This window comes from Penicillium arizonense (assembly GCF_001773325.1).
Source record: "Penicillium arizonense strain CBS 141311 chromosome Unknown PENARI_contig008, whole genome shotgun sequence".
NCBI lineage: Eukaryota > Fungi > Ascomycota > Eurotiomycetes > Eurotiales > Aspergillaceae > Penicillium > Penicillium arizonense.
The window spans coordinates 717,524-742,484 of NW_019173285.1; the positions used below are offsets into that span (position 1 = coordinate 717,524).

The 24,961-nt window shown below is 49.0% G+C and overlaps 11 protein-coding genes across 11 annotated transcripts; 8 read left to right on the plus strand and 3 right to left on the minus strand.

Annotated features, from left to right (window-relative positions):
- Positions 1-354: 354 nt before the first annotated feature.
- On the minus strand, positions 355-831 carry PENARI_c008G07451 (cytochrome c oxidase subunit 6B family protein; the record flags this gene model as incomplete). The annotated part of the gene is made up of 2 exons (XM_022631514.1): positions 355-477; positions 601-831. The coding sequence occupies 2 exons, from the start codon at positions 829-831 to the stop codon at positions 355-357; spliced, it is 354 nt and encodes a 117-aa protein (XP_022488715.1).
- Positions 832-1,280: 449 nt separating this feature from the next.
- On the plus strand, positions 1,281-1,983 carry PENARI_c008G11799 (protein SYS1; the record flags this gene model as incomplete). Its single annotated transcript, XM_022631671.1, has 2 exons — positions 1,281-1,525; positions 1,602-1,983. The coding sequence occupies 2 exons, from the start codon at positions 1,281-1,283 to the stop codon at positions 1,981-1,983; spliced, it is 627 nt and encodes a 208-aa protein (XP_022488491.1).
- A 611-nt stretch (positions 1,984-2,594) lies between these two features.
- Positions 2,595-3,780, minus strand: PENARI_c008G06836 (class II aldolase/adducin domain protein; the record flags this gene model as incomplete). The annotated part of the gene is made up of 5 exons (XM_022631496.1): positions 2,595-2,669; positions 2,727-2,895; positions 2,958-3,090; positions 3,167-3,427; positions 3,510-3,780. The coding sequence occupies 5 exons, from the start codon at positions 3,778-3,780 to the stop codon at positions 2,595-2,597; spliced, it is 909 nt and encodes a 302-aa protein (XP_022488832.1).
- Positions 3,781-4,471: 691 nt separating this feature from the next.
- PENARI_c008G04518 (putative Golgi transport complex component Cog5) lies at positions 4,472-5,914 on the plus strand (the record flags this gene model as incomplete). Its single annotated transcript, XM_022631421.1, has 1 exon — positions 4,472-5,914. One exon carries the CDS (start codon positions 4,472-4,474, stop codon positions 5,912-5,914), a length of 1,443 nt encoding a protein of 480 aa, XP_022488843.1.
- Positions 5,915-6,129: 215 nt separating this feature from the next.
- On the minus strand, positions 6,130-6,624 carry PENARI_c008G01253 (4a-hydroxytetrahydrobiopterin dehydratase; the record flags this gene model as incomplete). Its single annotated transcript, XM_022631309.1, has 3 exons — positions 6,130-6,279; positions 6,340-6,402; positions 6,469-6,624. The coding sequence occupies 3 exons, from the start codon at positions 6,622-6,624 to the stop codon at positions 6,130-6,132; spliced, it is 369 nt and encodes a 122-aa protein (XP_022488619.1).
- A 2,790-nt stretch (positions 6,625-9,414) lies between these two features.
- PENARI_c008G09931 (fungal specific transcription factor domain-containing protein) lies at positions 9,415-10,074 on the plus strand (the record flags this gene model as incomplete). Its single annotated transcript, XM_022631606.1, has 1 exon — positions 9,415-10,074. The coding sequence occupies one exon, from the start codon at positions 9,415-9,417 to the stop codon at positions 10,072-10,074; it is 660 nt and encodes a 219-aa protein (XP_022488835.1).
- Positions 10,075-10,863: 789 nt separating this feature from the next.
- PENARI_c008G07697 (serine hydrolase domain-containing protein) lies at positions 10,864-12,269 on the plus strand (the record flags this gene model as incomplete). The annotated part of the gene is made up of 4 exons (XM_022631522.1): positions 10,864-11,254; positions 11,311-11,447; positions 11,509-11,800; positions 11,851-12,269. 4 exons carry the CDS (start codon positions 10,864-10,866, stop codon positions 12,267-12,269), a joined length of 1,239 nt encoding a protein of 412 aa, XP_022488770.1.
- A 3,167-nt stretch (positions 12,270-15,436) lies between these two features.
- PENARI_c008G02112 (C2H2-type zinc finger protein) lies at positions 15,437-17,421 on the plus strand (the record flags this gene model as incomplete). Its single annotated transcript, XM_022631342.1, has 2 exons — positions 15,437-17,197; positions 17,254-17,421. 2 exons carry the CDS (start codon positions 15,437-15,439, stop codon positions 17,419-17,421), a joined length of 1,929 nt encoding a protein of 642 aa, XP_022488506.1.
- A 1,874-nt stretch (positions 17,422-19,295) lies between these two features.
- PENARI_c008G08206 (uncharacterized protein) lies at positions 19,296-21,508 on the plus strand (the record flags this gene model as incomplete). The annotated part of the gene is made up of 4 exons (XM_022631538.1): positions 19,296-19,363; positions 19,496-19,852; positions 19,907-21,305; positions 21,377-21,508. 4 exons carry the CDS (start codon positions 19,296-19,298, stop codon positions 21,506-21,508), a joined length of 1,956 nt encoding a protein of 651 aa, XP_022488662.1.
- A 504-nt stretch (positions 21,509-22,012) lies between these two features.
- PENARI_c008G07202 (uncharacterized protein) lies at positions 22,013-22,618 on the plus strand (the record flags this gene model as incomplete). Its single annotated transcript, XM_022631502.1, has 3 exons — positions 22,013-22,124; positions 22,192-22,292; positions 22,406-22,618. The coding sequence occupies 3 exons, from the start codon at positions 22,013-22,015 to the stop codon at positions 22,616-22,618; spliced, it is 426 nt and encodes a 141-aa protein (XP_022488624.1).
- A 731-nt stretch (positions 22,619-23,349) lies between these two features.
- PENARI_c008G02232 (DNA replication factor Cdt1 C-terminal domain-containing protein) lies at positions 23,350-24,792 on the plus strand (the record flags this gene model as incomplete). Its single annotated transcript, XM_022631349.1, has 1 exon — positions 23,350-24,792. One exon carries the CDS (start codon positions 23,350-23,352, stop codon positions 24,790-24,792), a length of 1,443 nt encoding a protein of 480 aa, XP_022488683.1.
- Between the last annotated feature and the right edge of the window lie 169 nt (positions 24,793-24,961).

Consider the following 24,961-nt stretch of genomic DNA (forward strand, 5'->3'; position numbering starts at 1 on the left):
AGGGCAGCAAGATATTAGATATTAGGGCTACAGGTGGTGTCTAGGACGGAGTTGATATTTTATTTCCAACATTGGCTCACATTTGCTATGCTGTGACCGTATGCTTTTCCACAAACTGGATATAATATGATCTTTCGCTTCTCTGCACATATTCTTTACCTTATTTAGATGTACTTTCCTCAGTCCACAATTGCATCAAACCAGTTACTTCTCGTAGTCTAGATCAAATTAAATAAGAAGGCCTTTAGACCTACAAGTGCGAGTGTCATTGAAAGAATCATCAGGATACGTGCTAAGAGTGGATATGCTACATATTGTACAGAAACCGTCTGCCGACAGAACCAAGCCGCCTTCTTACTTAGATCCCCAGCCCTGCGACTTCAATTCCTTCACCTTGGCCGCGTCCTCCTTCTGAATCCGCTCGATCGTCTTATCCCGGTTGTATTCCATCACGCGCTTCTCCTTGAAGTATTTCACCTACACACCAAACACCCAGCGTTAGTAAATCTAATCCATATATTGCAATGCAAGCCACGAGCCCGAATTCCAAAAGAAAGAAGAAACAAAAGGATAGATTCCAGGCAAGAATTCTATACGTACCCAGCTCTGTGAACAAGCAGCCTCAAACTCCTCGACCTCTTTCGCACACTTCTGTCGCGCCTTCTTGTCCTCCTTGATTCCATCCAGGATATCATTCTTGTCTAAACAAGCAAAGAATAAATCCCGGCTTTCCCAGCAGCGTGCGCGACTTGTTCGGTCTGGGGCAATGCGGCCGCCGTCGGAGGCTTCATTCTTCTTTGACTCGCCGGAAGACCAGGGTAACCAGCCCATTTTGGAAGGATAGAGAATCGGAGGTGGTGTGCGGGCGTATAAATTGGATATTAGGCTTGAGGTTGAAACGTATTCAGCATCAGGGCAAAGCAAGCAGTCAAAAAGGTGCAGATGAAGGTAGTGACGGAGCGGGATTCGAAAGCACTGAGACCGCCAAGACTGTTGATCGTAGGTCGATCTCCGGCCCTTTTTCCACCTGCACACGTTTCCCATATTCTGCATATAATACACAGCCCAGAGAGCCACCTTTACGCCGGCTACTCTCCATATCTGTTACCCTTTCCCTGGAACAACTGCTCTACCTGACCCTATCGCATGATCCTTCTTCCCTAACGCCTCCTTCCACCCTGACCTCGGGTACCGCACCGAGCTCCAGCACACCTCAACACACTCACGCACATACACAAACCACTACATACCAGAGGGAACACTCCCCATAAATATAGTTGATGCCCGCGCGCCGGCGTCCACCAGCGGGGTCGCGCACCGAACTCCCTCCGCTGAAGATTATCCGCAAGATCCTCCTGCTGCAGGTTGCCTACTATGCCTGCGCGACGGTGCTCATCCTATTCACGACAGTCGTATATGGTGCACCCTTCTCACTGGATTTGATCTTTGGGTGGGACTCGCTGAGGGGGGATACGACTATTGGCTGGATGTTGGGGTTGGTTTGGATGTTGAATTGCTTTATTAGGTGAGTTGGCCACAGCATAGCACAGTACAGCACACAAAGTGTGCGAAGAGAAAGAGCAATTCTAACCAGCACTCAGCGTCATCTTCCTCCTCCTCTTCGTCTCTCGCTCAAAGCTGATCCCGGACTTCGCTCTGACAATCCACTTCCTTCACCTCGTCGCCACGACCTTCTACACCCACTCCTTACCCACCAATTTCCTCTGGTGGGGTCTGCAATTTGCCAGCGCGGCTATGATGACGTTCCTGGGTATGTGGGCTTGCCAGAGACGCGAGCTCGAGCCTATTTCCTTTGGTGGGCTTGGTGGTGGTAGTAGTAGCCGCCAAGCTGGGTCGTCTTCTCAGCCTTCTGCTGGTGATGGTCAGCAGGAGTCAAGCTTTGGTCGGGGTCGTGGCCGTGAGCGCAGCTTGCAGGAATATGAATTGGATGATATGAAGCATGCTGGTGAGCGTGCTGTATGAAACCAGCCCCCATCTCCCTACCCTTCTACGTCCTTTGGATGTTTTCTTGGGAAAGAATCGGGGTTATGAACGACTTTTATTTTATTTTCTGGCCTGATTGTTATCCGTTTTGGCCTTTTCTTCACGCCTGGGTCTGTGAGGTCCTATTGACGCTTCCTTTTCCATTTTGTATACCCTTGCGGCGGTTGCATCTGTATAGATGGCGTTTGATTTAATTGATTCCCTTTTTTTGTTTTTTAATCTGTATCTTTTCTTAATATGTGTTGGGTGTGTATTATTATTCTTGTCAGTTGAGCTGACGACGAGCTGTATGAAAATGGAACATGTACAATTGCAGATTTCTTCTTCCTTAGTATGACCTGGACTACCTAGGAACCTTATTATACCTTGTACGCAGTATATCAACTCGGCAGGTTGTTTCATATGTCCTGATCAATAAATAACGTTAGTTGATCTTCAAACGTACAGCCAACACCGTTTCCAGCTAGAGATTATGAAAGACGATAGATTTTTTTTTTGCCACTACGAACGTATGGCTAGAACAAGTTACCAAATCGTAGCCAAAACTGGCCAAAAAGGGTCTCTGCAAGACTATATTGCCTCCAAGACTATCACTCAAGGAACCTTCCATTGGTCTCCTCAACAAGCAAATCATACTCAGGCTGGAACTCGGTATAGAAGTTATGCTTTGAAATATCAGTGTCCACACGGCTGTAGGTCTAAGAGCTGGCACCACAACTTACAGGGTTCTGAGCAGCCTCAGCAGTGAACTTAGCCGCAGCATCATCAATAATCTTCTTCGGGATGCCATTGGCAGCGGCCGCATCAGCCATAAGCTGCGAGTGACAAGCGTGCTCTAGCATAGAGTAGAGAATAGCGGCTTCATCGACGGTTCGACCAACAGTCAAAAGTCTAGACAAAACCAAACAAAGGTTAGCCACAAATGGAAGGAAAAGTGAAAAATATCAACTAACCCATGATTCTGCAGAATACACGCAATATTATCCGGACCCAACGCCTTCGCAATATTCTTTCCCTCCTCCGAAGAGAGAACAATGCCACCATGGTCTTCATAAACACCAAGTCGACCAAAGAAGTTACAAGCATCTAATTAATCCCACATTAGCACAAACCGAATCCGAAAAAGGCAATTCACAGCCTTCCAAGGTTGGAGCCAACTAACCTTGAGTAAGCATCTCGATTGGCTTCCCAAACGAACTCCACGTCTTCCCATGAATACCATGCGTATGCGCCGCCGCAACAACATCAGGCCGGGCCTTGTGAATCTCAGAATGAATCAGGAACCCGGCTTCATTAACCGGCAGCTGGGCACCACCATCAACAACGAACCCATCTGCATCTAGCAGTACGAGGTCCGATGCCTTGATGGTTGAGAAGTGCTTTGCGAAGGGGTTCATCCAGAAATGGTCTGCGAGAATGGGGTCTATAGACATTTAGTGTTCATATTAGCATTGCCCCTGCGCAAGAGGCAGTTAGGGTATGTATATGCATATATGGATACATACCTCGCATAGAAATGTGACCCGAAACGCCCTCATTATAGCCCAGCTTGCCGAAGTAGCGGAATGCAGCGGCCATATGCTCCTTCATCCACTGGCGCTTTTCTTGGAGGTTTGTGAAGGTGGGGATGCCGCGTAGCTTGAGGGTTCCATTGCGGGTTCCCCGGGCCAGGCCTTGGAATGAGGCATCGTTTGCTGCTGAGGGGAGTGGGGGGAGTTGGTCTTCGCTGGTTAGGCGGACTGATTGCTCGGTTTGGGTGGTTGTAGATGTTGACATGGTGAATCAGTGTAGTGTTGGGAGTCTAGAGTGTTTGTGGGATATTGTGTATACTTTCAGTTGTTTAAGAGTCTGAAACAAACTCGACCGGGACTCGACCGGGAAAGAATTACCCTTTACGATCACATCGGAATTATCTCCGAAGTCTTATCTGTGGAGAGTTTGAGGAACCCCGCCGTGTCATTGGAAGGCGCTGAAAGTAAAACGCCGACTGGCTTTATTCGAAATGCGATATTCATTGGCTGTCGTTCTTTGTGTCGTGAGATCGGCATCCATACGCCATTTGGCTTGCGTTAAGCTTGACACATACGGTCACTGTGACAATATATGAATACTCCTGAACCTAGAAACACCAATTGACTTGTGCAAGTGCAAACGATACTCTTTATGACCAGCTTAATAACCTTTCATCATTCATATGCCACTTAAACAAGGGAAATCGCTCTACATTTGCATATCGAGGTGAGATGTATAGGATGACTAAGACACCAACACGTGATTGGCTGCCATGTGGTCCCTCGTCGATATCCCTCTCCCATCTACGTTCTTGATATCCCATTGAAGAGACTTGGGATTCAATCCTCGCCCACTGCCAAACCTGGATTGGCTAGTCTAGAGTGTATCTTGACTTGACCAGCTTCTGCTCTTTCTCCCATGCAGCAGTCCAGAAATTAGACGCGTCTAGACCAAAATGGCGGAAGGAGACCCCTCGTATATAGACTACGAGGCCTTCTTGGACCCGGAGTTCTCCCCGTCTTCATTCGCCAATACACTGGTGAACAGCACAAACAATGCAACAGACACTCCACTGGATCTATCGACACCATTATCCCGGGTACTATTTGATCTCCAGGAGATCGACACACACATTCATGCATTGACAACAAAATCAGCCCTCCCATTGCTTGCACACACGCAAGACAGGACTGCAGCAGCAGATCACATTCTCAAGGAATCAGGGACGCAAATTGAATCAGTGACCCGAGGATACGAACGTCTTCAAAAAGAAGTGGTCCAAAAATGGCAAGCGGCCGACGAAGCTCGCATTGCCGCTGAAAACTCACTGGCAACGGTCAGACTAGCAAGGGCTGTTACACGTTGCTTGACGCTAGGCAGACAGCTGGAGAGTCAAGTCGCTGAAATTACAGGCCGAGGCTCAATAGGACCGGCTATTTCAGCAGGCGCGGACCCGGCGGCATCACCGTCTGGAAAAGATGGGTTCCGTGCGTTGGAAAGAGCAGCTTACACGATCCTCAATCTGCGTGAAATGTTCTCAGCTGCAGCGGAAGGCGAAGAGGGCTACGGCTTGGACCGGGTGAAGGTCATTCGCACTCTCCGAGGAGAGTTTGTCATTCCCGCAGAGAACATGGTCAAATCCAGAGCACAGCAGACCATCAACCGGTTCTCTTTGTCCTCAAACTCAGCAAGCGGCAACAGCCAATCCATGCCATCCGGCTACAAACAAGCCCGAGATGCGCGAGCACGCCTAGCAACCGCTGCGACCACTTTATATCTCCTTTCACCCATCCCCAAAGGAGCCACCACTGCATCTGACTACAAGCCCGAACTCCTGTTGTCAACACTACAAGGGTACATGCACACCGCAATCATGACATCCGTGAACTCACTCGCCCGAGCCCTCTCCCAACTGCCAATCATGGATCGAACTCTAGCCGATATCTCCGCAAGATGCCAGGACATCGTCGCTCTCGAGACTATTCTCAAAAATCTCCGCCCACCACCTCACCCCCTCTTGAATTCGACCACCACAACCGACGAGGCCGCCGGGTCCCAAACCGCACCATCAGCCACGTCTAATCTCTTACAGCCTCTCCTCCAGGCCCTGGATACTTCATCACTACCTTCCTACTACTGGCGCTCCCTCGCCTCATCCCTCACCTCGCGCGTCCAGGAAATCGTCAACCGCGGCGGTGTCTCTGCACGAACACTACGGTCCAATCGCGATCGACTGAGAGTCGAGATCAAGGAGTGTGTGCTTCGCGCATCACGTGTTTCAGCAACAAGCCTGTTGGCCGAGAAGGGCCGGTCAGGAACCGAGACCGTTGTCGTGGGTAACTGGGAGCGGGAAGCTGCCGTCATGGTGAGCTCGGTTGTTGGTCCACTAGGACGGTAGTCCTGTCGTCATGAAAGTGAAAGCTTGATATGGATAGCACTACAATGTAATCTGACATAAGATAGAACTAGCCTGTTTACAGGGAGAGCTACAGATTTAATAGGAAATAAAGTATGAAACTCTATCCTGGGTTGTCCCGTCCATTCAACAAAAAACAACAGAAATAACAAGAAAAGGATAGACCTCTCGGAGGAAAATCCCTGTTAACTAGCTACTTATGCATCAGAACAAGTTGGCGCACTTTCAGCAGGAACAGTCTTAACGACCTTCGCCCAAGCATCACAAAAATCAGCCATATGAACATCCTTCTGGGAGAGACCAGGAGGGGAATGAGTTTTCCAGAAGAAGGTGATGGAGTTATAATCCTTTATGACAAGTCAGTACTACGTAGCTGACGCATAAACATCGAGCGTGGACATCCATACCAAAATCACTTTCGGGTGATGGTTCACCTCTTTGCATTTGGTTGCTACGCCCGTGAAGAAGTCCTGTAAGAGTCGGCATCAGCATCAGCATCGGCATCATATAGCTTTTTTGTGGTTTCTATAACGAACGCTGATCTTAGTCCAGGTTCGACAATGGTATGTCTTCTGGATTTCATCGCCGTTCTGTAGTTGCCAGCCTGCTGTGTCGACTAGCCTTTGGATTTCTTCTTTTAGGAGGCTACTATCTTCTCCCTCAGAGGCTTTGAGGTTGTCTAGAGAGGCCATCTTGATTCGCTTGTAATTGAAGAGTTTCAGATGATTATTGATAAAGAGGGGGATGATTTTTAGGTACTTTGGTCGATAAACATGAACACGTGATGGCGATGCAATCCGGTTCAAACATTGGGAATTTAATGGCCAGACTATATCTAGAAAGCAGTAATCTCAACAGTTTTTGTTTACTGTAGGATACTACACTTAAGAACAAATATGGCACTGCAAAGTTCACATCGGAAACTACAGTCATAGGCTGGCTGTAAGTCCTTTCACACCCACCCCCAACCTTGTATGTTATGTTCACTTCACTTAACTTACATGATTAACCATGTTTCAACAACTGCGATTCAAGGAACTCGAGAATGGGCAAAAAATAAATGAAAACAGAAGCCAAAGTAGGGCGAAAAGGATTCCAAAACCGGTATACTCGCTTCGAGTTGGGTCTTGTGTAGAGATTGTCTAATACTTCATCAGTGGCACTGTATACACATCTATGGCCCCTGTCGTAAACAAAAGATGCGGTGAGATGGATCGACCATTCAACCTTAAATTATCGACATTGTCTGCGAGTCGGAATATCGTTGTTGCATTCTATCTCCGCTGATGATATGATTGCATGGCCATGGGTCGTTTGCCAGAGTGTCGGGGAGCCCAGAATTGTTGACGAGGAATTGCGAGTTTCATTATTGTGAACAGAAAGGTTGCACCTGCTGGGGAGTGTTGGAATAATGTGCCTCCCAATCAAAATTTGTTCGTTGCTTAGTCCGGCAGAAACTGTGATGTCATGTTCCGGCAGTTTTTCCCACGTATCACGGTATAGTGAGTGCCTGGTTGTCTAGAAACATCCGGTAAGATAAAACTTGCTACAGCACTTCGCAGATGTCTGTCAGATACTGAGTTTGAGGCTTTAGACACTCGCAATTTGGGGGGATTGGAATGTCCCACTACCGATCATAAACCGTGTGCCTCGACTCGGGTCACTATGTAAGCCTATGGCAAAGTCCGTAAGATATTTGATGAAGATAAGTTTCAAGAGTTGTAACTTTCTATATAAAGCCCCGTGAATGGTATTGTGTCATAATTCGTCACCCGCCGAGCTTCCTTCAAAACTTGGCTGGAATTGAACCTCTTCACATATTTGAATCAAATGGCACTTCCACAGTTTAATATCAAGTCTCAACTTTGAAAGGATTGATCGTATACGGCTGGTTTATAACGTCAAAAATGAGAACGGCAAGTTTACGCCAGAGTTTCACTGCACCAGCATCATAAAGGAGAGCGACCAGCCTGTATTAATACCAAGTATGCAGACAGATCAGAAATCCCTGGCGGCGGGAAATGAGCTCAGTCAGATCGGGACATCAAATAGACCCCCTATATCTGCGACGGATGATGTTACCAGCGACTCGAATTACCATCGCGACCTTTTATATGATGTGTTTGAAACAATCCGATCCGCGAGTCAGGACAGTCAGCAAGAACTTCTCCAAATGATCCGAAATCACTCTCCGATACAAAATATTCGCGTATATCTAGACAGTATCTTACGAGATGCACGCGCCCACGAGAGGAACCAAGAAGCCCCCAGGCGATCCAAGAAGGCGAGACACAACACCGGGGTTGACGCGCCCCAATTCCGACCTCAGATAATGGACATTCGCTATTTGTGTGGTAGCGCTCCATACAGAGTTCCAGCAAAACCATGGACAAGTGTTACCGATGATAATGATTTAGTGTCGCACTTGATCTCCTTGTATATGACTTGGGACTATCCTTTCTATGCTTTCATTGACCGCGACACATTTCTTGTGCACATGAGGAATGGGAACTTGCATTCGGACTTTTGCACCCCATTCCTGGTCAATGCCATGCTTGCAAATGCTTGCGTTAGTACCAGAGTCCCATTGCTTCCGCTGCTTATGTGCTTAACATGTTTCATATGACAGGACTACTCACAATATTCCGAAGCTTACACTATACCGGGGGACGTTAAAACGAAAGGCGCTGATTTTCTTGCGGAAGCGGAGGGCTATATGAGATTATATCTGTTCGATAGGGGAAGCGGCACCCGCCTCGCTACCTTGCAAGCAACCTTGCTATTGTATGAGAGGTACGTAATGTTTCAGAGTGAGATTTGAAGCTTGATTCAGCAGCTGACGGCTTTTCCAGGTATTCTAATTTGGGGAATGATGATTTCGGCTATACTATGCTTCATCAAGCGACAGAGATGGCAGAAGAAATGGGAATTATCAATCATAAGAAACTGAATCTGAACAGATCGCAAATGTCTGAAGAGATGATCAGATCACTCAAACGCACTGCCTGGGGGCTGTTTCAAGTTGATACGTACGGCTCAATCGCAAACGTCTTATACGCCGAGAGTCCAACTAATATTGAACTAAACAGAATCGTACATACAAACTTCCTCAGACCGAGCCGCGTGAATGAAGTGAGCATAGATCGGATTGAAGTTGCAAAAGTCGACGATGATACGTGGATGCCTTATCCAGTTCCAAGCCACACACGACCGTCTCACATGGGTCTATATTTTGATAAGGCATGCGATCTGTCTTACATTGCCAGAGATATTTCTCGGAGCATGCCGATCGCACGGCAAGGGAAAAGTGACGTGAACATGTCCAAGCAAGAAAACTACAATCGGCTCTGCCAGTGGAAATCGACGCTTCCTGAAGCTTTCAGAGCATCAGAAAAGCCTCCACCACATATCTTACTCCTCGGGTTGGTTATTCCTTTACTACTATTTGTGATCACAGCTAAATCGGATGACTTTGGAACAGAATGCGTTACCATGCACTTGTGATCAACCTATGCTGCGACAACTTCGGTTATTATTCGTCTTTCAGTAATCTTCAGAAACGGACACCCTTGTTTTTCAGCCCAGACAGTGAACAGAGTGCCAATCAGATAGCGCTCTCATCCGCGCGGGAAATATCTGCTCTTACACAAGTCATGCAATCGGAATACGGAATCCAATACGGGCATCTGTTCACGATGTATGCGATCAGTGTTGCTCTATACACCTTGCTCGACCAACCCGCCTTTGATATTTTCGACTCAGATTTCTTGCGCCTCACAAGCGCATTTTCTACGATTGCAGGACGTTCCCCAGTGGGGAGACACCTTTTCCATTTCTTCAAGTTGTCCGTACAGTCTCAACAGTATCAACAGTATCAAAAGCAAGGCGGCGATCCAGGAAAGTTTGATGATCTCCCAACAGCAATTAGGGAGATTTTCTCACAAGATCCTCAGCCCCAAACACCAGAACAGAGGAAAAAAGTATCAAAATCTGAAGGCGGCACATCGTACAGAGACAATTTGGAAAGAAAACCACGCGATTTTCCACTGCCGGGGCTAAAGGGAATGATCAGTGAGTATGAGAAGCTCAGCGTGGGCAAAGAAGAGCGACCGCATGGCTATCCCAAGGGTGGTGACTTTTAAGCATTTGCTTCTATTGGTGTTATGTTCAGAACAGGTGACTCTACTCACTTCAGAGAAAATGCACATCTTATTCCTAGTGTAGGGTGAAATTGGCATAATTCCAGAACGAAAGACAGCGGAAGCTCGCCGCAATGGCAACCCCACCCTGCACTTCTTGGTTTCCTGAGAAATCTGTGGGGAAGATGCTATTCGTATATCCGTGCCAGTCGCAAGCTCTTGCCTATAACCAATAGCATTGCCTGGTTAAGTGAGCGAGTCTCACTTCTGCGCTAAAGCTGATACCCCCCTCATGAAGATTACTCCGCTCATGTACATTTATGCAAAGGTCAACTCTTTCGAGGGCCCCGCCTATGTTACATAGGTCTTAGGGAGAGCCATATTCGGATTTTTGGGCCTCGGGTCTTCGGTGTGACGGAGGACCTCTTCCAGCCTCTAGTATTCGATTCTCGAGTATTTAAACTAGGCCGTTTCTGAGCCATTCAGTATCATACCAAGGATAATCTGCCTGCACCTGAGTCAACCCTCCTGGTCATGGAATCGGGACATACTCGCGTTGCGACTTAGTCAGATACGATCACTTGAACTACCAAAATATTCGATGTGAGTAATGGATATATAAGAGCGGATGTATGTATTCACGGCAATACGTACCCCGCAGCGGAACTATCAGGCGGGGATCTGCGGAGACTTGGCAGTGTAGGGTTTGCCCCGACTATATATATTGCGTTACTAAGATCTTCACCCGTCATCACTTTATCAAAGTATCGACTCTTCAAGTTCTATTCCAAAATGGGTATTCTTCCAGTCACGACTCTAGAAGCACTTAAAAGCCGAATTGACTCGGCCTGCGTCGACCCCGACAACGGACTACCGGGCGTTGCTGCTGCAGTTGTTGGAAAGGATGGAAAGTTGTTGTTCTCCCACGCAGGTGGACAGAGAGGACACGGAAGCCCCGAGCCACTGGCAACCGACAGTGTCTTTTGGATCGCATCATGCACAAAATTGATCACTGGGATTGCATGCATGCAGCTTGTGGAACAGGGGCAGCTTTCCTTGGATAATGCCAACGAACTTGAACACATCTGCCCAGAGCTAAAGGACGTGAAAGTCCTGCAAGAAGATGGCACATTGGTCGAAAAAGCCAGGGGCATTACGTTGAGGATGCTATTGACCCACACAGGTCAGTGATTGCCGCCAGATTTACATCAAGGTTGCTTTCTGACGTCGAAAATGTAGCTGGCTTTGGATACGCCTTCATGAATACCAAATTACGCGACTCCAGCCGCCCGATTGGCTTCGACGAGTTCTCGGGATATTTCAGTGACTTCAAGCAGCCACTTGTGCACCAGCCAGGAGAAGCCTGGGAGTATGGTGTAAGAACGCATATCTATCGACTTCAGGGCCACAGATGCTGACATTTATGGCATATAACAGGTAAATATCGATTGGGTAGGCGTTGTGATTGAACGTGTAACCAAGAAGACACTGAATGAATACTTCCACCAACACATCTTTGAGCCACTGGGTCTTACTCAGATATCCATGATCCCAACTTCAGCCATGAAGGAAAAATTAGCCTATATGCACCAGCGAGACTCAACCGGCCGAATCTCTTCTCGGGATCATTTGCTCCGACGACCGCTGACGGTGGAAAACAAATCCGATGTGGAATCACTCTTCAACAGTGGCGGAGCCGGATGTTTCTCGACACCCCAAGATTATTGCCGTATGTCTCTTCATTCAGGATGTATCTTCATTAGCTAATTTCCTTCCCAGAAATCCTAGCGATTCTCCTTAACGACGGGACTTCACCAAGCACCGGATCGCAGCTATTGAAAAAAGACACCGTGGACGAAATGTTCCGCGACCAAATTGCGAACCTCCCACCACTGTCTGAAAAGTACATTCCCGACGCAAAGCCTGATCTGACGAATTCTGGCACAGGACTGCACCCCACCGTTGCCGGGGACCGTCAGGGTTGGGGGCTGACCTTCCTACTAAGCGGGGGCTTGACGGGTCGTTCTGTGAGAACAGCCCAATGGTCTGGCCTCCCTAACCTTTACTGGTGGTGCGATCGTGACAATGGTTTGGCTGGTATGGTTTGTGCCCAAATCCTGCCGTTTGGCGATGCCCAAGTCCACCAACTGTATCAGGATATTGAGGCAGGAGTGTATAAAGGACTTGCCTCAGCTTAGAGCTGGTGCTTGTATAGCAATTTTAGGATTTTAGAAACACATATATCTGACCATAGTAACACCTTATTCTTGTCTCGACTTGGTAGAGTTTAAAATGGGAGGGGGTGGCCTTAGCAGAAATCTCACGATACCTCGATCGATATAGGATCGTTCTCAAATCAGGAAGGAATTGCTGTGAATCTGAATCATGCCGATATAAAAAGAAAGATCAATCATCGAATCGTTCCTATTAAGCTTCATTGATCCTCCAGAATCCAGTTTTAGACCAGGGGCTAAAAGCCCCGTAACCAAGTACCTGACTATGCAGCTGTCTCAAAGCTACTGGTTGATAGCGAGATAACTGCTCAACAATGTAATTCCATTGGTGGCTTGGTATGCCAATAATAGCCCCAAACTGAAACCACCAACGCCCACAACACATAAACCCAGGCGTTAACACACAAAGAGCTGAAGCTCAGGTACCTTAGGTACCCCGCAGAATCCCTGTAAGCTGACAAATAATACCAACGCCCAGTTCCCATTTGAGCCCCGCCAAAATGTGATATATATAATCCAGCCACGGTCCAAACCATGCGGTCGCACAATGCCCACAGACCCTTGGAAACAAACCCCCAAGTCCCAAGTCCCAGGTACCAGGTACCAGCCCACAGCACCCAAGCCAAGAAAGACGGGAGAGAGGAAGGAATAAAAGAAAAAAAAGAAAAAAAGGAAAAGAACAAGTGTACCTGGCATCCTTCAAGCCAATAAGTGACCTGGGAACCCAGTAAGTGCCCTGGGAACCCAACAGTCACGCCAAGGTATCGGAAACAGCCATATGGCACAGATAACAAAAAGCAAAAAGCTCCGAGGGTTCGGATAATTTCCCTAGATAAGCCGGAATGGAAAGTAGATCTTCTATATCTACGGTGTACATCTACATCTCCCACAATCTGCGATCTGCAGTGTATTTAAATGGCAGTCAGATGACCCCCACACGGTGCACCCACCCCCTGGGATCAGAGCCTGAGTCAGAGGGGAACGTGTTGTTTTCAAGATGGCTGGGCAAATCTGGCGCGCGTACTACATGTTGAGTCATATTGCCCTGGATTGCAGATGCAGAGTACAGATGCAAGTCAGTAGGGGTGGTGGTTGGGGCCAATAAGATCGGGGTGTTTGACGAGGCAGGGTGCTTTGTTCGTTTTGGGTTTTGCATGTGATCCTCTTCAGCCTCTGTGTATTGTGTACTTGGTGTGTAGTTTGTGGTGTGTATATGAGATATGTGAGATATGAGTTATCAGGGCGTTGGTTTGGAGAGGGGTCTAGATGGGGTTTAGGGGTGTATATCTGTGCCGTCGTTTCGAGTTACCCAAGATTTAAATCTGCAAATCTGTAATAATAAAGAATAAAGAATAAAGAATACTATATTACTATATTACTATACCGTGTACCTGTGGGCGGCTCCTTTACGCGGCCAGGTACGCAGACACATGGATGGTCCTGGCATGATGTGCAGAACATCCTCTATGATTGGATGGGTAACACGGGATAGGCAGACCGCTTGAAAGGCAAGGTGATCGCCTTTCTCCAGGGGCGAAACAAGGTCGACATATAGTAGATCTCCATACTTCGAGTCAACGACGTCAGCACTGAGGGGAACTTATCGATAAGCCCTGCAGGTACCTGGCTCTACTTGGCCGTGCGCCCCCGTGCCAGCCCCAGTGGCGTCCTGCAGATGTACCTACAGGTACCCGTCCTTACATCCCCTCTCAAAATCCCTGTTGTATGTCTATCTTATATATATATGGGACACTTGGGAGGGGTAAGGAGGGGAAGTTAACGTCAGTGCCGATCGAATCAGCGGGGAAAATGGAATACATATAATTTACATGATTCCAGTCCAGGGATCCGTGTTCTAACGCCTCTCACTTCCCTACCAATCGCGCTGCATTATAGCATGGCGCCTATCCCAGGGGCTAACGCACCGGTCAAGAACCAGGGTAAATCATAATAAATTAAAGGATAAGGCAAAGGCTGGAGCCAGTAAGCACATCATCCACATCTGGCGTGGCGTCACACATCTCGAGGGGGTTTCCACATATACTTGGACTCGTAATGCAAAGGCCGAGTAACCTAAGATCCAGGATTAGAGTACATTTAAGCACAACGAGAACCACGGGATCTAGGATGGGATGCACAGCAGAGATGCCGTTTGCAGGCATGGGGAAAGTTTAGTAGCGACGCAGGCACATCGCGGGATAAGTCCCAGGGGGTGAAAGTTTCAGAGTACTAGGGTTGCCTGAATGCGGCTTGAACGGAGGGGCCGGATCGTAGGTGACGAGTCCTTTTAGTTGACTTTGTATAGTACGGGGGGTTAGTTTACTAGGGAGTGAACGGGAAGAAACGTACATGAGATCTGTCTCCTATCTATAATTAACATGGGCTCGGACTTACTCTTCGTATACAGAGTAGTTAGTCTACATGGATATGTATGACGGTAAGGGAAGAGTATAGATATAACCCTAAACTGTCTCCATAAGGGTCTCGATCGTGTCCAGAACCAAACTGTTCAAGACTTGGCGAGAGGGTTCCCAGGGTCCGCAGGTGTTAACGTCAAGGACTTTTACTCTTTATACTTGCCTAGGTGAATATAGCTATACTCCGTACTGGTGAAACATGTCGGTAGCCCCGGAAGTCTGAGGTGCCTGGGATCGTCTTTTGCCCCTCGCTTCCGATAAGAATCGTCACCATTTCCCTGGAGTCTTTGTCGGATCTTTTCCCTCTGACGATCCCTTACACACTCTCCTTTTGAATTACTTACATTTCTTACAATTTCTACATTTTCTTTGATCCCTTGCGTCCAAACTGGGTCTCACACATTCCACTCCCCTCTCTCCCCCCCCCCTCCTCCAGAGTAAGCACTTCAATCGTACGTGAAATCAGACCTCTTTGTTTTTTTACCCCAGCCTCTCTCCAGTAGCCCTTACTGAGATTGCCATGTTCACAGTCAATCTCGCCTCCAGACTCCGAGTGCCCGATTATTCCATAGCCTTGTGCTTCCGAATCGCCATAGAGACGTATAGAATCCCAACTGGCCCTGGGGTGAATATTCCGGGTCGGGTTGGCTTTGCGACCACTGGTGGTTAGGTCCGAACTTGGGGGTGACCTGACATCACTCCCGCCTCTCCAGCATGACCTCCTTCCTCCCTGTGAACAACTCTTCCCCTGAAGAAATGGATGGAGCTGCCACACCGCGTGCGAATCCAACCAAGGTGCCAGGCACCCCAGAGGGGTCTTCGTCGACGGACCAAAATCCGGTCTCACACAGCCGCGATGCTCCAACCCACGTCCGAACCCCCTCCATGTCAGACGAACCGATGCACGATTCCGAGGGCGAACAAGACGATTCCGACCACGATCATGATCCAGGGAGCAACGCCCCGCCGTCCAAAAAGAAGAAGGGTCAACGTTTCTTCTGCGACGCCTTTCCGCCCTGCAACCTGAGCTTCACCCGCAGCGAACATCTGGCTCGCCACATTCGCAAGCACACCGGAGAACGTCCCTTCCAGTGCCATTGCTCTCGACGCTTTTCGCGACTTGATAACCTCCGACAACACGCCCAGACCGTCCACGTCAATGAAGAAATACCGGGGGATTCGCTGGCCGCCACGGGAACTCGGTTCCAGCGTCAGGTCCGGACAGATCGCGTGCGGCCCCCAGGCCGGGCCCGGGCAGGCACAGGAGGGAGTCAAGGCGGCCACAGTCGGGGTCACAGCCGGAACCTGTCGACCTCGAGCATCGCGTCAACCGCTTCTACATTCAGTCAACCACCGGAACTTCGACGGCGCCCACCGCCGCTGATCATGGCCAACGACCCCGCGGCTCGATCCCGATTGGCAATGGACTCCATGGGAGAGCCTCCGAGCACTCCTCCAGGTCAGATCCGTGGCATTGGTCCGTCTACCGCAGCGTCCCCGTACACCCCTTCCAATATGTTTGCCGCAAGTGGGGGAAGCCCTCAATATGCTTCGCCCATGTCATCCGCTGGTTTCTGGGAAGGTAAAACGGCCGCCCGTCGTCTCTCGGTGCCAACTAGTAGCAACCCTTTCCTCGCACATGGCAACGCATACCCTCCGCCTTATCACGCAGCTCCGGGCGCACCTTATTCCAACGCAACTGGCGTGTTTGCTAGCCCCGCCAGCACCAACTACTCTGTGTCTCGTGACGAGGGCGCGTTGAATGCCGCCGAGGCAGAGATGCGGAGGAGAACGTGGCACCCATCATCTTACACAGGGTTCCCCCGGCCCGGAACTAGTGCCTTGAATCACTATCACACCCCCGATACTGTTCCGGCATCATTTGGTGCAAATGGGACCGAGCAACCTCCCCGGTTGCCCGGTATTGAGAGTTTTGACAAGGTAGTCTCCCGGCCTTTAACCCCGCCCACTCGAAAAGACAGCCCAATGCAGATCGATAGCCATCAGCGCCCTCCAAATAACGCCTTTGGAGCCGGTTTCAACTATACACAACCATCTCATCGCCCACCACCACCTATCTCTGGCCCGGGCCATCGACGCGGCCATGTATCATGGGATATGTCTTTGCATCATAACCTGACCGGACTGGATATCCGGGATCGGCGTCCTTCGAACGCCTCTGCCTCGCAATGGAGCCAACAGACCATTGCAGAACTCCAAAATGTATCTTCCCGCCCATCTTCTTCTTATCAACCTGCATTTGGACCAACAGCCGAAAGAAGCCCAGAAGAGCCCCGCGGACATCGCCCCAGCATTTCAACCAGTAGCCGAACGCGCACCTCCCCGGAGGATTCGAGTAGCAGCGAGGGCGTCCATACCCCTTCCACGGCATCAGTCGATTACCATCCCGCGATCGTGCACAGCAGCGGATACATCGAGTCTCAAGACTCTGTCCCCTCCGAGCATCCTCCCCCGGTAGGAACCTCTCTCCGAACGGACGGCTATCGGCCCGGTTACTAATGCCGCCATAGATCTGTGGTCGACAGTCGTCCCACGCGGACGACTATCAACCCCACGACCGGGAACCCCGAAACGACGTCTTCACAGACGCCGCCCGCAACTCGGGCATGGGCCGCCTCGAGGCTCTCGTTGCCGTCGCCACGAGCGAGAACAAAGGAGCTGCAAAACTGTTCCTGTAAATTGTCATTGTTTGGATAAATTATTCTCCCTCTCGACATATCTGAATCACCCTCGCTTTCGATTATAAGCCTGAAAAGCCATCATTTATCGCATCCTCGGCATCCAGCATCTCGATATGTTTTCGATCTCAGCAACCACCTTCCTCTTCCGCCTATCATTTCCTACTCTACACCCAGCCTTCAACCTACCAGGCTCATGGTAGCCCTTCCAATTCTTTTCCTATATGTTTCAGGGATTCGCACGCCTGCCTCATAGTTATGACATATGAACATGACAGACGAAACCCTTGATGAAGTGACGACTTAACGAGACGACTGATACACGACACGGAAACGGTGCCCCATCTTTCTTTTATCTTGTGTTCGGGAGTCTATTGTTTCTTTTTCCTTTGGCTTTTTGTTTGTGGTTCGTGATTCGGGATGGCTTAACTTTTCTTCTTCCAGTCTCTGATCTGCATTTTGGATACTTGGTTCTGATTCCGATTCTGGATTGGACATACATACCTCACTTCCGAGCTGAATGTCCGGCGTTCGCGTGGGATGGTACTTGGATATTGTATGGGTGGAGTCGCTTGTGCATGACATGACATGGCGGATACCCAAGTCGTTGACCTTGTCCATTTGGGCTCATTCCATTTTCCATTTTTCATCTCATTTTGGTCGTGGTTTGGCTGAGATTGTTTTTACCATTTTACTACTGGCGGACTTTCTGTCATTTGCCTTCTCCCTCTCTTCAACTTATCTTATCGAGTCATGCTCGATCTCTCCATCCCAATCACCCTTCCTCTCCTCTTCCACACCTCTCTCCCTCTACCTACCTCTTTTCCGTTTTGTGTCTTACTATACTCTTTGGTGGATTACGTCGTTTTTTCTTATTTTTTTATCTTTTTACGGACTATAGGGAACTTTGGATAACTGTTATGAACTGAATATGACTGAAATGCATTTATACTGTGGATCGTACCTCCTGTTGGCCCTTACCTTCTCTTCCCTTCCTTCACTATCTCTCCCCATTTATGTATATTTAGCTTATATCTTGTGTGTATTACCACCGGTCCCGGTCTTGACTACAATTTCTCCCCTGTGAGTGGTGTGTAGAGAACGGATGTGGAACTTCCCGCTGGAGCCAGGGTAGAAGGAGGTCGATATATATCTCAATCCGAAACAGAACTTCACATTATGAGTGGAAGGGCGGCCCAACGACGATTTTATAATTCGCCGCCTCACTCCCCTTCCCCAAACACACACACAGAGAGAGGTGGTCATGGCTTGATGCAAGCCCGGCCAGATAGGAAGACTGCTTATTGGATATTGGACAAGGATGGGACCACCACCTAACCCAAGTGGGCAGGTTAGCCTGTATAAGTCTTAGACTTTTTCAATCCATCTCCTACCATGATAAGCCCCGGTCGTATTATGGCATTGTGAAGAAATCAGATTTTTTAGATGGAAGAACAGACAATGAAATGTGAAGACTGATGGATATCTGTACTGTTAGTGATTGGACCACGTGGTGTCCATCGCCCGGGTATCGTACACCTGGCCATGCAGGAGGCTCATCTGGTGGTATGGGGTTGTTGTACTGTAGTTCGATGTGATGAGATGAGGCCTGGATGTGGATGTGTAGCATTCCTTGCTTTTCTTTGAAATTGTTGATAGATTCGGGTGGACTACGTGTATATCTTGATGGCGTCGGATACAATAACATGAATCCTATCTTTCCATGGTCTACAAGGACATATTCGCAAAAGTCAGGGCTGACGACAGGGGTATTCGCCCATGGCGTTCGCATCCGGGCCATCTTGTGAGGGGAAACAACTGTCAGAGCACTGGCTCATTTATTTTGCTCTTTTAAAACAGAATAAATATCCCTAATGTCTTGGGGAACTTTAGAACTTCTGAAAATATGCATCAGATGGATCCACTCTGGTTCCCAGACCACGTAAGGTCTCGATATGTCTCTAGTTACGGAGTGAAGGTCGGAGATATTGCAGGAACTAGTCATTGCGTTATAGGTATGGGATGGCAAGGCAATGAGAGGTACTTCAGGGTGAATGCTGACCCCGCCATATAGGAATCAAAAGCAAGTCCGGATCATCGCTTCCTTCAGTGTTGTATCTAATGGATATGCAGTCTATCTGTACGCAACTCCCAATCAGGATGATGCGATCCCCAAGCTCTTATTTGAGATACGAAGGGTTCTTCTTCAACGATATACGGCAGATGTATCGAGCATGCCGATGGCAACTGGGTTCACCATTAAAGATGGTGATGGGAAGGACGTGTGTCGCGAGTTTCAGCGAGATCTGATGAATTGTGGGTTTCGGGGTGAGCATATCGTCAAGCACTATGACGAGTTGAGAAACCATTTGTACGAATTGAGGCGAAGTTTCAATGATAAGAGCCTCGATATTACGATTATTCAAGTGAAGTATGTACTCACTAGACGTTGATTTCAATTGATGAAGTGAACTGACAGGCTTAGTGCACCTTCCGGACAGTCACCTCGATCAGGGGAAATGCCGAAGCCACGCAAAGTCTCTGTTCATATAGAGCTGCAACAAGACGAGCCACGAAGGAACGGAGATCAAATGAAGCCGAAGATCAATCAGAATACCGAGCAGCCATTGCCTCCCAAACCGAAACGGTACTACGTGAACGGCGAGATTGTCGAAATGGGTGATTCAACCCAAGAATATCACTCAGAGCCAGATTCGCGAAGACAGCATGAAAGACGGACACGTCAGCAACAGGTTCGACCTGAATCGCCTTCAGGCTGGAGTTCAGCGTCGACAGTGGGCTCGAGACGGTCCATGAAAGAACACCAGCGACCGTTTGTACACAACTACAAAGCACAAGTCTCCCCCGAGCAGTCCAACCCTGCTATCCCCGGCCAGGTTCCTGGCATGCCCGTTAATACCGATAATCCAATGTATACCGGCTTCCAACCAATACCAAACCCTTACTTATCTTCCCAAAATGGGTATGGGTATCCTCTACCACAAGCCTATTACGCCCACGCATATCAGAATCCCCCCATGCCATACTTCCAACCACCTCCTCCGCACCAGGGTTATACATATGGAGCATCATTCACATATCCCTACCCACCATATCCAAACCAATACCCAAACCATGAGAACAACACAACCACACCCCAACCGACCAACCAACACTTTCCACACAATTTCCCATTCGACCCAAACAACACACAAGCGAACCAACACCAACCCTTCCTCCAACTAACATGGGAAAAAGTCCCCCAAAAAGACCTCCACCCACTGATCCACCTGCCAACCCTCCCAGAAGGCTGGGACTGGCGGCTCGACAAAATCAACCGCCTCTTCTACGTGGACACCTACGCGCACGGGCAAGAAAAAAGATGTTTCTGGAAACCGCCGATAGAAGAACCCCATGAAGAAGAAAGCCGCAACATGCCCGGCTGGGAACGGACCTGTACGATTTACGGCCGTGTTTTCTGGACGCACGTCCAATCAAGGATTGTGTCTTATGAGTTTCCTGGGTCTTGTCGGCAGTTTAAGCATAGCTCTGCTGGGGAATTGCATCTTGGTTCGAATGGGTTGGATGCTGAGTCGTTGCGGTGGAGGCATTGGTCGAGTGTTGATCTTGGGTTGTTCGTACTTGATGATTCTGAGGTTGCGTGTCGGATTTCTAGGAAGGTCTGGCGGGAGGGTATTTCTGATGAAGCTGTTGGCGTTAGGGGAGAGTTGTGGTGGGGGAATCCTAGCGTTTGGCAGCGGTGTTTGAGGTTGTCGACTTGGTGTCGCCCTGGTGTGGAGAGTGTTCTTTCTGAAGTTGAGGTGCCTTGGACTGGGGATGATGGTGTTGTGGATGAGTTTAGGGACATGCGTTTCGAAGATAAGGTGAGTTGTTGTGCAAATGTTTCTACTAATATTGTCTCTAAAGTTGATGTTGATTGATATTCTTTGTATAGGATGGGTTTGACTCTGGCAATGCAACCTGCAATTCGGTTAGAGGATCATCCTTGTATATGAGTTCGAATTATCAAAGGGCGTCGGTTGAGGATATAACCGAAGACGAGGCACACAAGCAACATGCCTACTAGACCGGGGGATTAAAGGCATGAAAATGATGATATTCCCAGATGACGTATACTCGTCAGTTCAACAACCTTCCAGCCTCAATAATCATAGACCAATTAATTCGGGAGGAAACTTGACCCTTCCAAGGTTGGTCAATATGAGGCGATGACTTGTAGGTGACGTCGACGGGCGTCTGGCAGTTCTCCACATGTTACTACACCGTAGCTGCAACCAGAACAGCACAATTTATCTCAATGTATGAAATTTCTCGAAGTAAAAAAGTAAAAATACAACGGATAATAAAGCTAACAGTAAATCATTGACAGAAGAAGAATAATAAATCAAAATCAAATGTGATAAGTGGAAAAAAGATGTGAAGGTGGAAGGTCTAGGCACGGGAACAGACGTCATAGTCGGCTGACTGGCTATCCCCGGTTTCGAGCTCGAGACAAACCTATAAGTACTGGGATCACCGTGATCCTGCTACCTTCGCTACAACATCTCCCATTACTACATCCACATTCATCATGTCTAAAAGCCGCATGCCCCTCTACCTCTGCGCCGGTGGCGTCGGTGCAGTTGGCTACTACCTGTACAAAGCAGGTGGTGACCCCAAAGTTGCAGGAGACAAGATAAAGAGTACGTGATCAAACCGGCAGCTGCTGTTAACAATACACCATGTGCCCGAACTGACCCTCTCCACCAGTCGACGCTGAAAAGGCACGCGAGAAGCTCCCTGGCAACGAGAGCGCCGAGAGATTCGGCAAGGACGTCGGTAAGGACGCCGGCGCCAAGGTTGACGAAGCTGTAAGTGCAATCCCCTGCCTTCGTTCTTGGTGTCGCCCACTCGCGCATCAACATCGAGGCTCCCTCCACCGCCACCTTACCAGCGATGATGCCATACTAACTCACAACCACAGATCGCCAATGCCCGCGCCAAGGGCGAGAAGATCCCCGAATGGGCCCAAGAGGGCAAGGATAAACTCGACGGCCTCCGCGACGATGCTAAGAGCAAGTTCAATGCCAGTCGGGATAAGGTCAACAGCGGTGTGGACCAGGCGGATCGCACGGTCGAGCAGAAGGCCGCGGAAGCTAAGGGTACTGTCTCCGGCTGGTTTGGAAGCAAGAAATAAGCTATGATTGAAGGTCAATGTGTGTTGCCATGGTTCTCATTGGCGACTAATGTTATGTTATGTCACGGCGCTGGTCGTTTCGGGAATGGGTTCTCAAGAATATCATGAATAATTGACTTTGTTCCTCGCGTTATGTCGGAGACTGTATAAGCTATAAGCCAGTATGCATGAATGCAATGTGGTCGGTGTCACATGTAGTTTTTCAGGGCGCTAGGTAAAACGAAGTCAGTCTCCTTCTTCAATGCCTTTGGAACGATCCCAATAGTCTAAATCGGAATCCATTGACCAATCTGTAGAGCATGCCTCTCCAGAGTATAGATGTGGTTGAGCATTCCAATGCCAGAGCATTACCGTAGTGACGAGAATGCCGACCCCACGACTAGACTGCATTGCCCTCAATTTAATTAAATTGGTCCCCATCTGCTGTTCTCCCTTTTTCTTTGCAGTTGCATATTCTCACGTTGAAGATCTATATTGGCGTTCGCGTTCTAGTTCGGACTCCACGCGTTACCATTTAACCCGAATAGGCTAGTGTGGTTTCAACGCGCTTCTTCCACGCGTGTCCCTGCATCTCGTCTTACTGCATTTTCCCCCCATTGCACTTTCCCACTTCTATTTGCAGTTCTAATATTCCGATATCTCTTACCCTGTGTATCATACTACAGCTGCATTGATCGCCCTTTCCACTTTTATCTTATCCCTGGCAACCGAAAAATTTTCAAGAAGCCGCGATGCGTACCACCCGGGCAAGCGCTGCCCAGCCAGCGATTCAGATCTTCACCAGAGCAACCAAAGCCGGCATCACTCCGTTACTCCCTGGGAAGTCACTGCCCGCTAAATCCACCTCGCTCCCCATCTCGCCTTCCAAGAAACGAAAGCTTCAGGAACTCGAAAATGTCGACGCCGGCAGCCCAGCTCCAGTCGAGGAAGGCACACCCTCGAAAACTTTGCGACTGAATGAATTGTCCGTGTCTTCACCACGCAGTGGCCACCTTGCTTCTCCCAAGGGAACCCCCAAGAGGACACCCAGTCGACGTGCTCGCGCCCCTGTCAAAACCGACACCTCGACACCCTCGACCCCTTCGAAGCAAAGGACCCTCGACTTTGAGAAAATTGCACCAGTCCAAGAAGAAATCTCTATCGTTCCTCGACCTGAATTATTCAATGATGTTCTCAACCTCCATTCGGCATTTGTTCAGGCTTTCTCCTTTCACATGGCACACAACGGCGTCAATGCCCCTGCGGACCTCCGAGAGTTCCTTGGCAGCGTGACCCGCATCTGGAAAAAGCGCAAGGTGCAGATAAAGGATTTGCAGCGGCTGGTGTGGGTTTGGGAAAAGAGTTCAAAGTCGACAACCGTTTCTTACCGACTGGCAAACTACGGACTCGGCAAAATTTGCGTAGAACGCACTTTCCAGACAGACGAGCAGCCCGCCGCTTTGCAAGACTCCTTCGAGGAGACCCTGGATCTACTGTGGGAGAAGGCTCAGGATTCTCTGCAGGCTGCCAACGAAGAAGACCGCCCGTCCCTTTTCATTGAGACACTCGGTCTCTCCACCATCCACGAGTCGCTTACCCCTTTCACCTCGTTCCAGAAAGGTCAACAGCGTCTTCAGGACCTCAAGGGCGGCTTGCTCCGCTTGAATGCTGAGAGACTCAGTGCCGATTCTTCACAGACGACCCCTCTGGAGCGGACTGCTACTGTCAGCCGACGCCAAGGTTTGTTGGACCGTATCAAGAACAAGGAATTGCGCCAGTCCAAGCTGCCTCCTCCGCCCACCAAAAAGGAACTCGTTCACCGTGCTGCTGTTGACCGTGTTGAGGAGGTTGCTGGTATTCTGGCCATGCTGCGTCCTGCTGGCTACGTCGGCAATGGGATCAAGGCTATGTTTGCCTGTCAGCGCAAGCCTTACAAGATGGATGCCATGGTCGAACTTGTCCGTGATTCTATTCGCAGCCCAATTCCCCGCGAGGAAGTGGAGGTGTGTCTTGAGATTCTGGCTCACACCAGTGTTGCCGGTAATTGGATCAGCATTGTTACTGTCAAGGAAATGAAGTCTGTGGTGTTGAAGTCTTGCAAGAATGTCTCTGCCAAAAATATTGGTATGAGAGCTGCCCAGCTCAAGGCTGACTGGGACAAGACTGCCTCCTGTGTGAAGGCCTCTGCCATGTAAATTTGTGTTTGAAGGAGCTGGACTTTTGTCCTCTTCTGCATTTGTTTGATTTTTGTTCATCTTGCATCCGTCGAGCCGGTCTGCTCGCGATCTTGCTTTGCATCAGCGCTCGATACCCTGTATTTTATCATTATGTTTTTAGCCTCAACCTGTACTACTTAGAAATTAG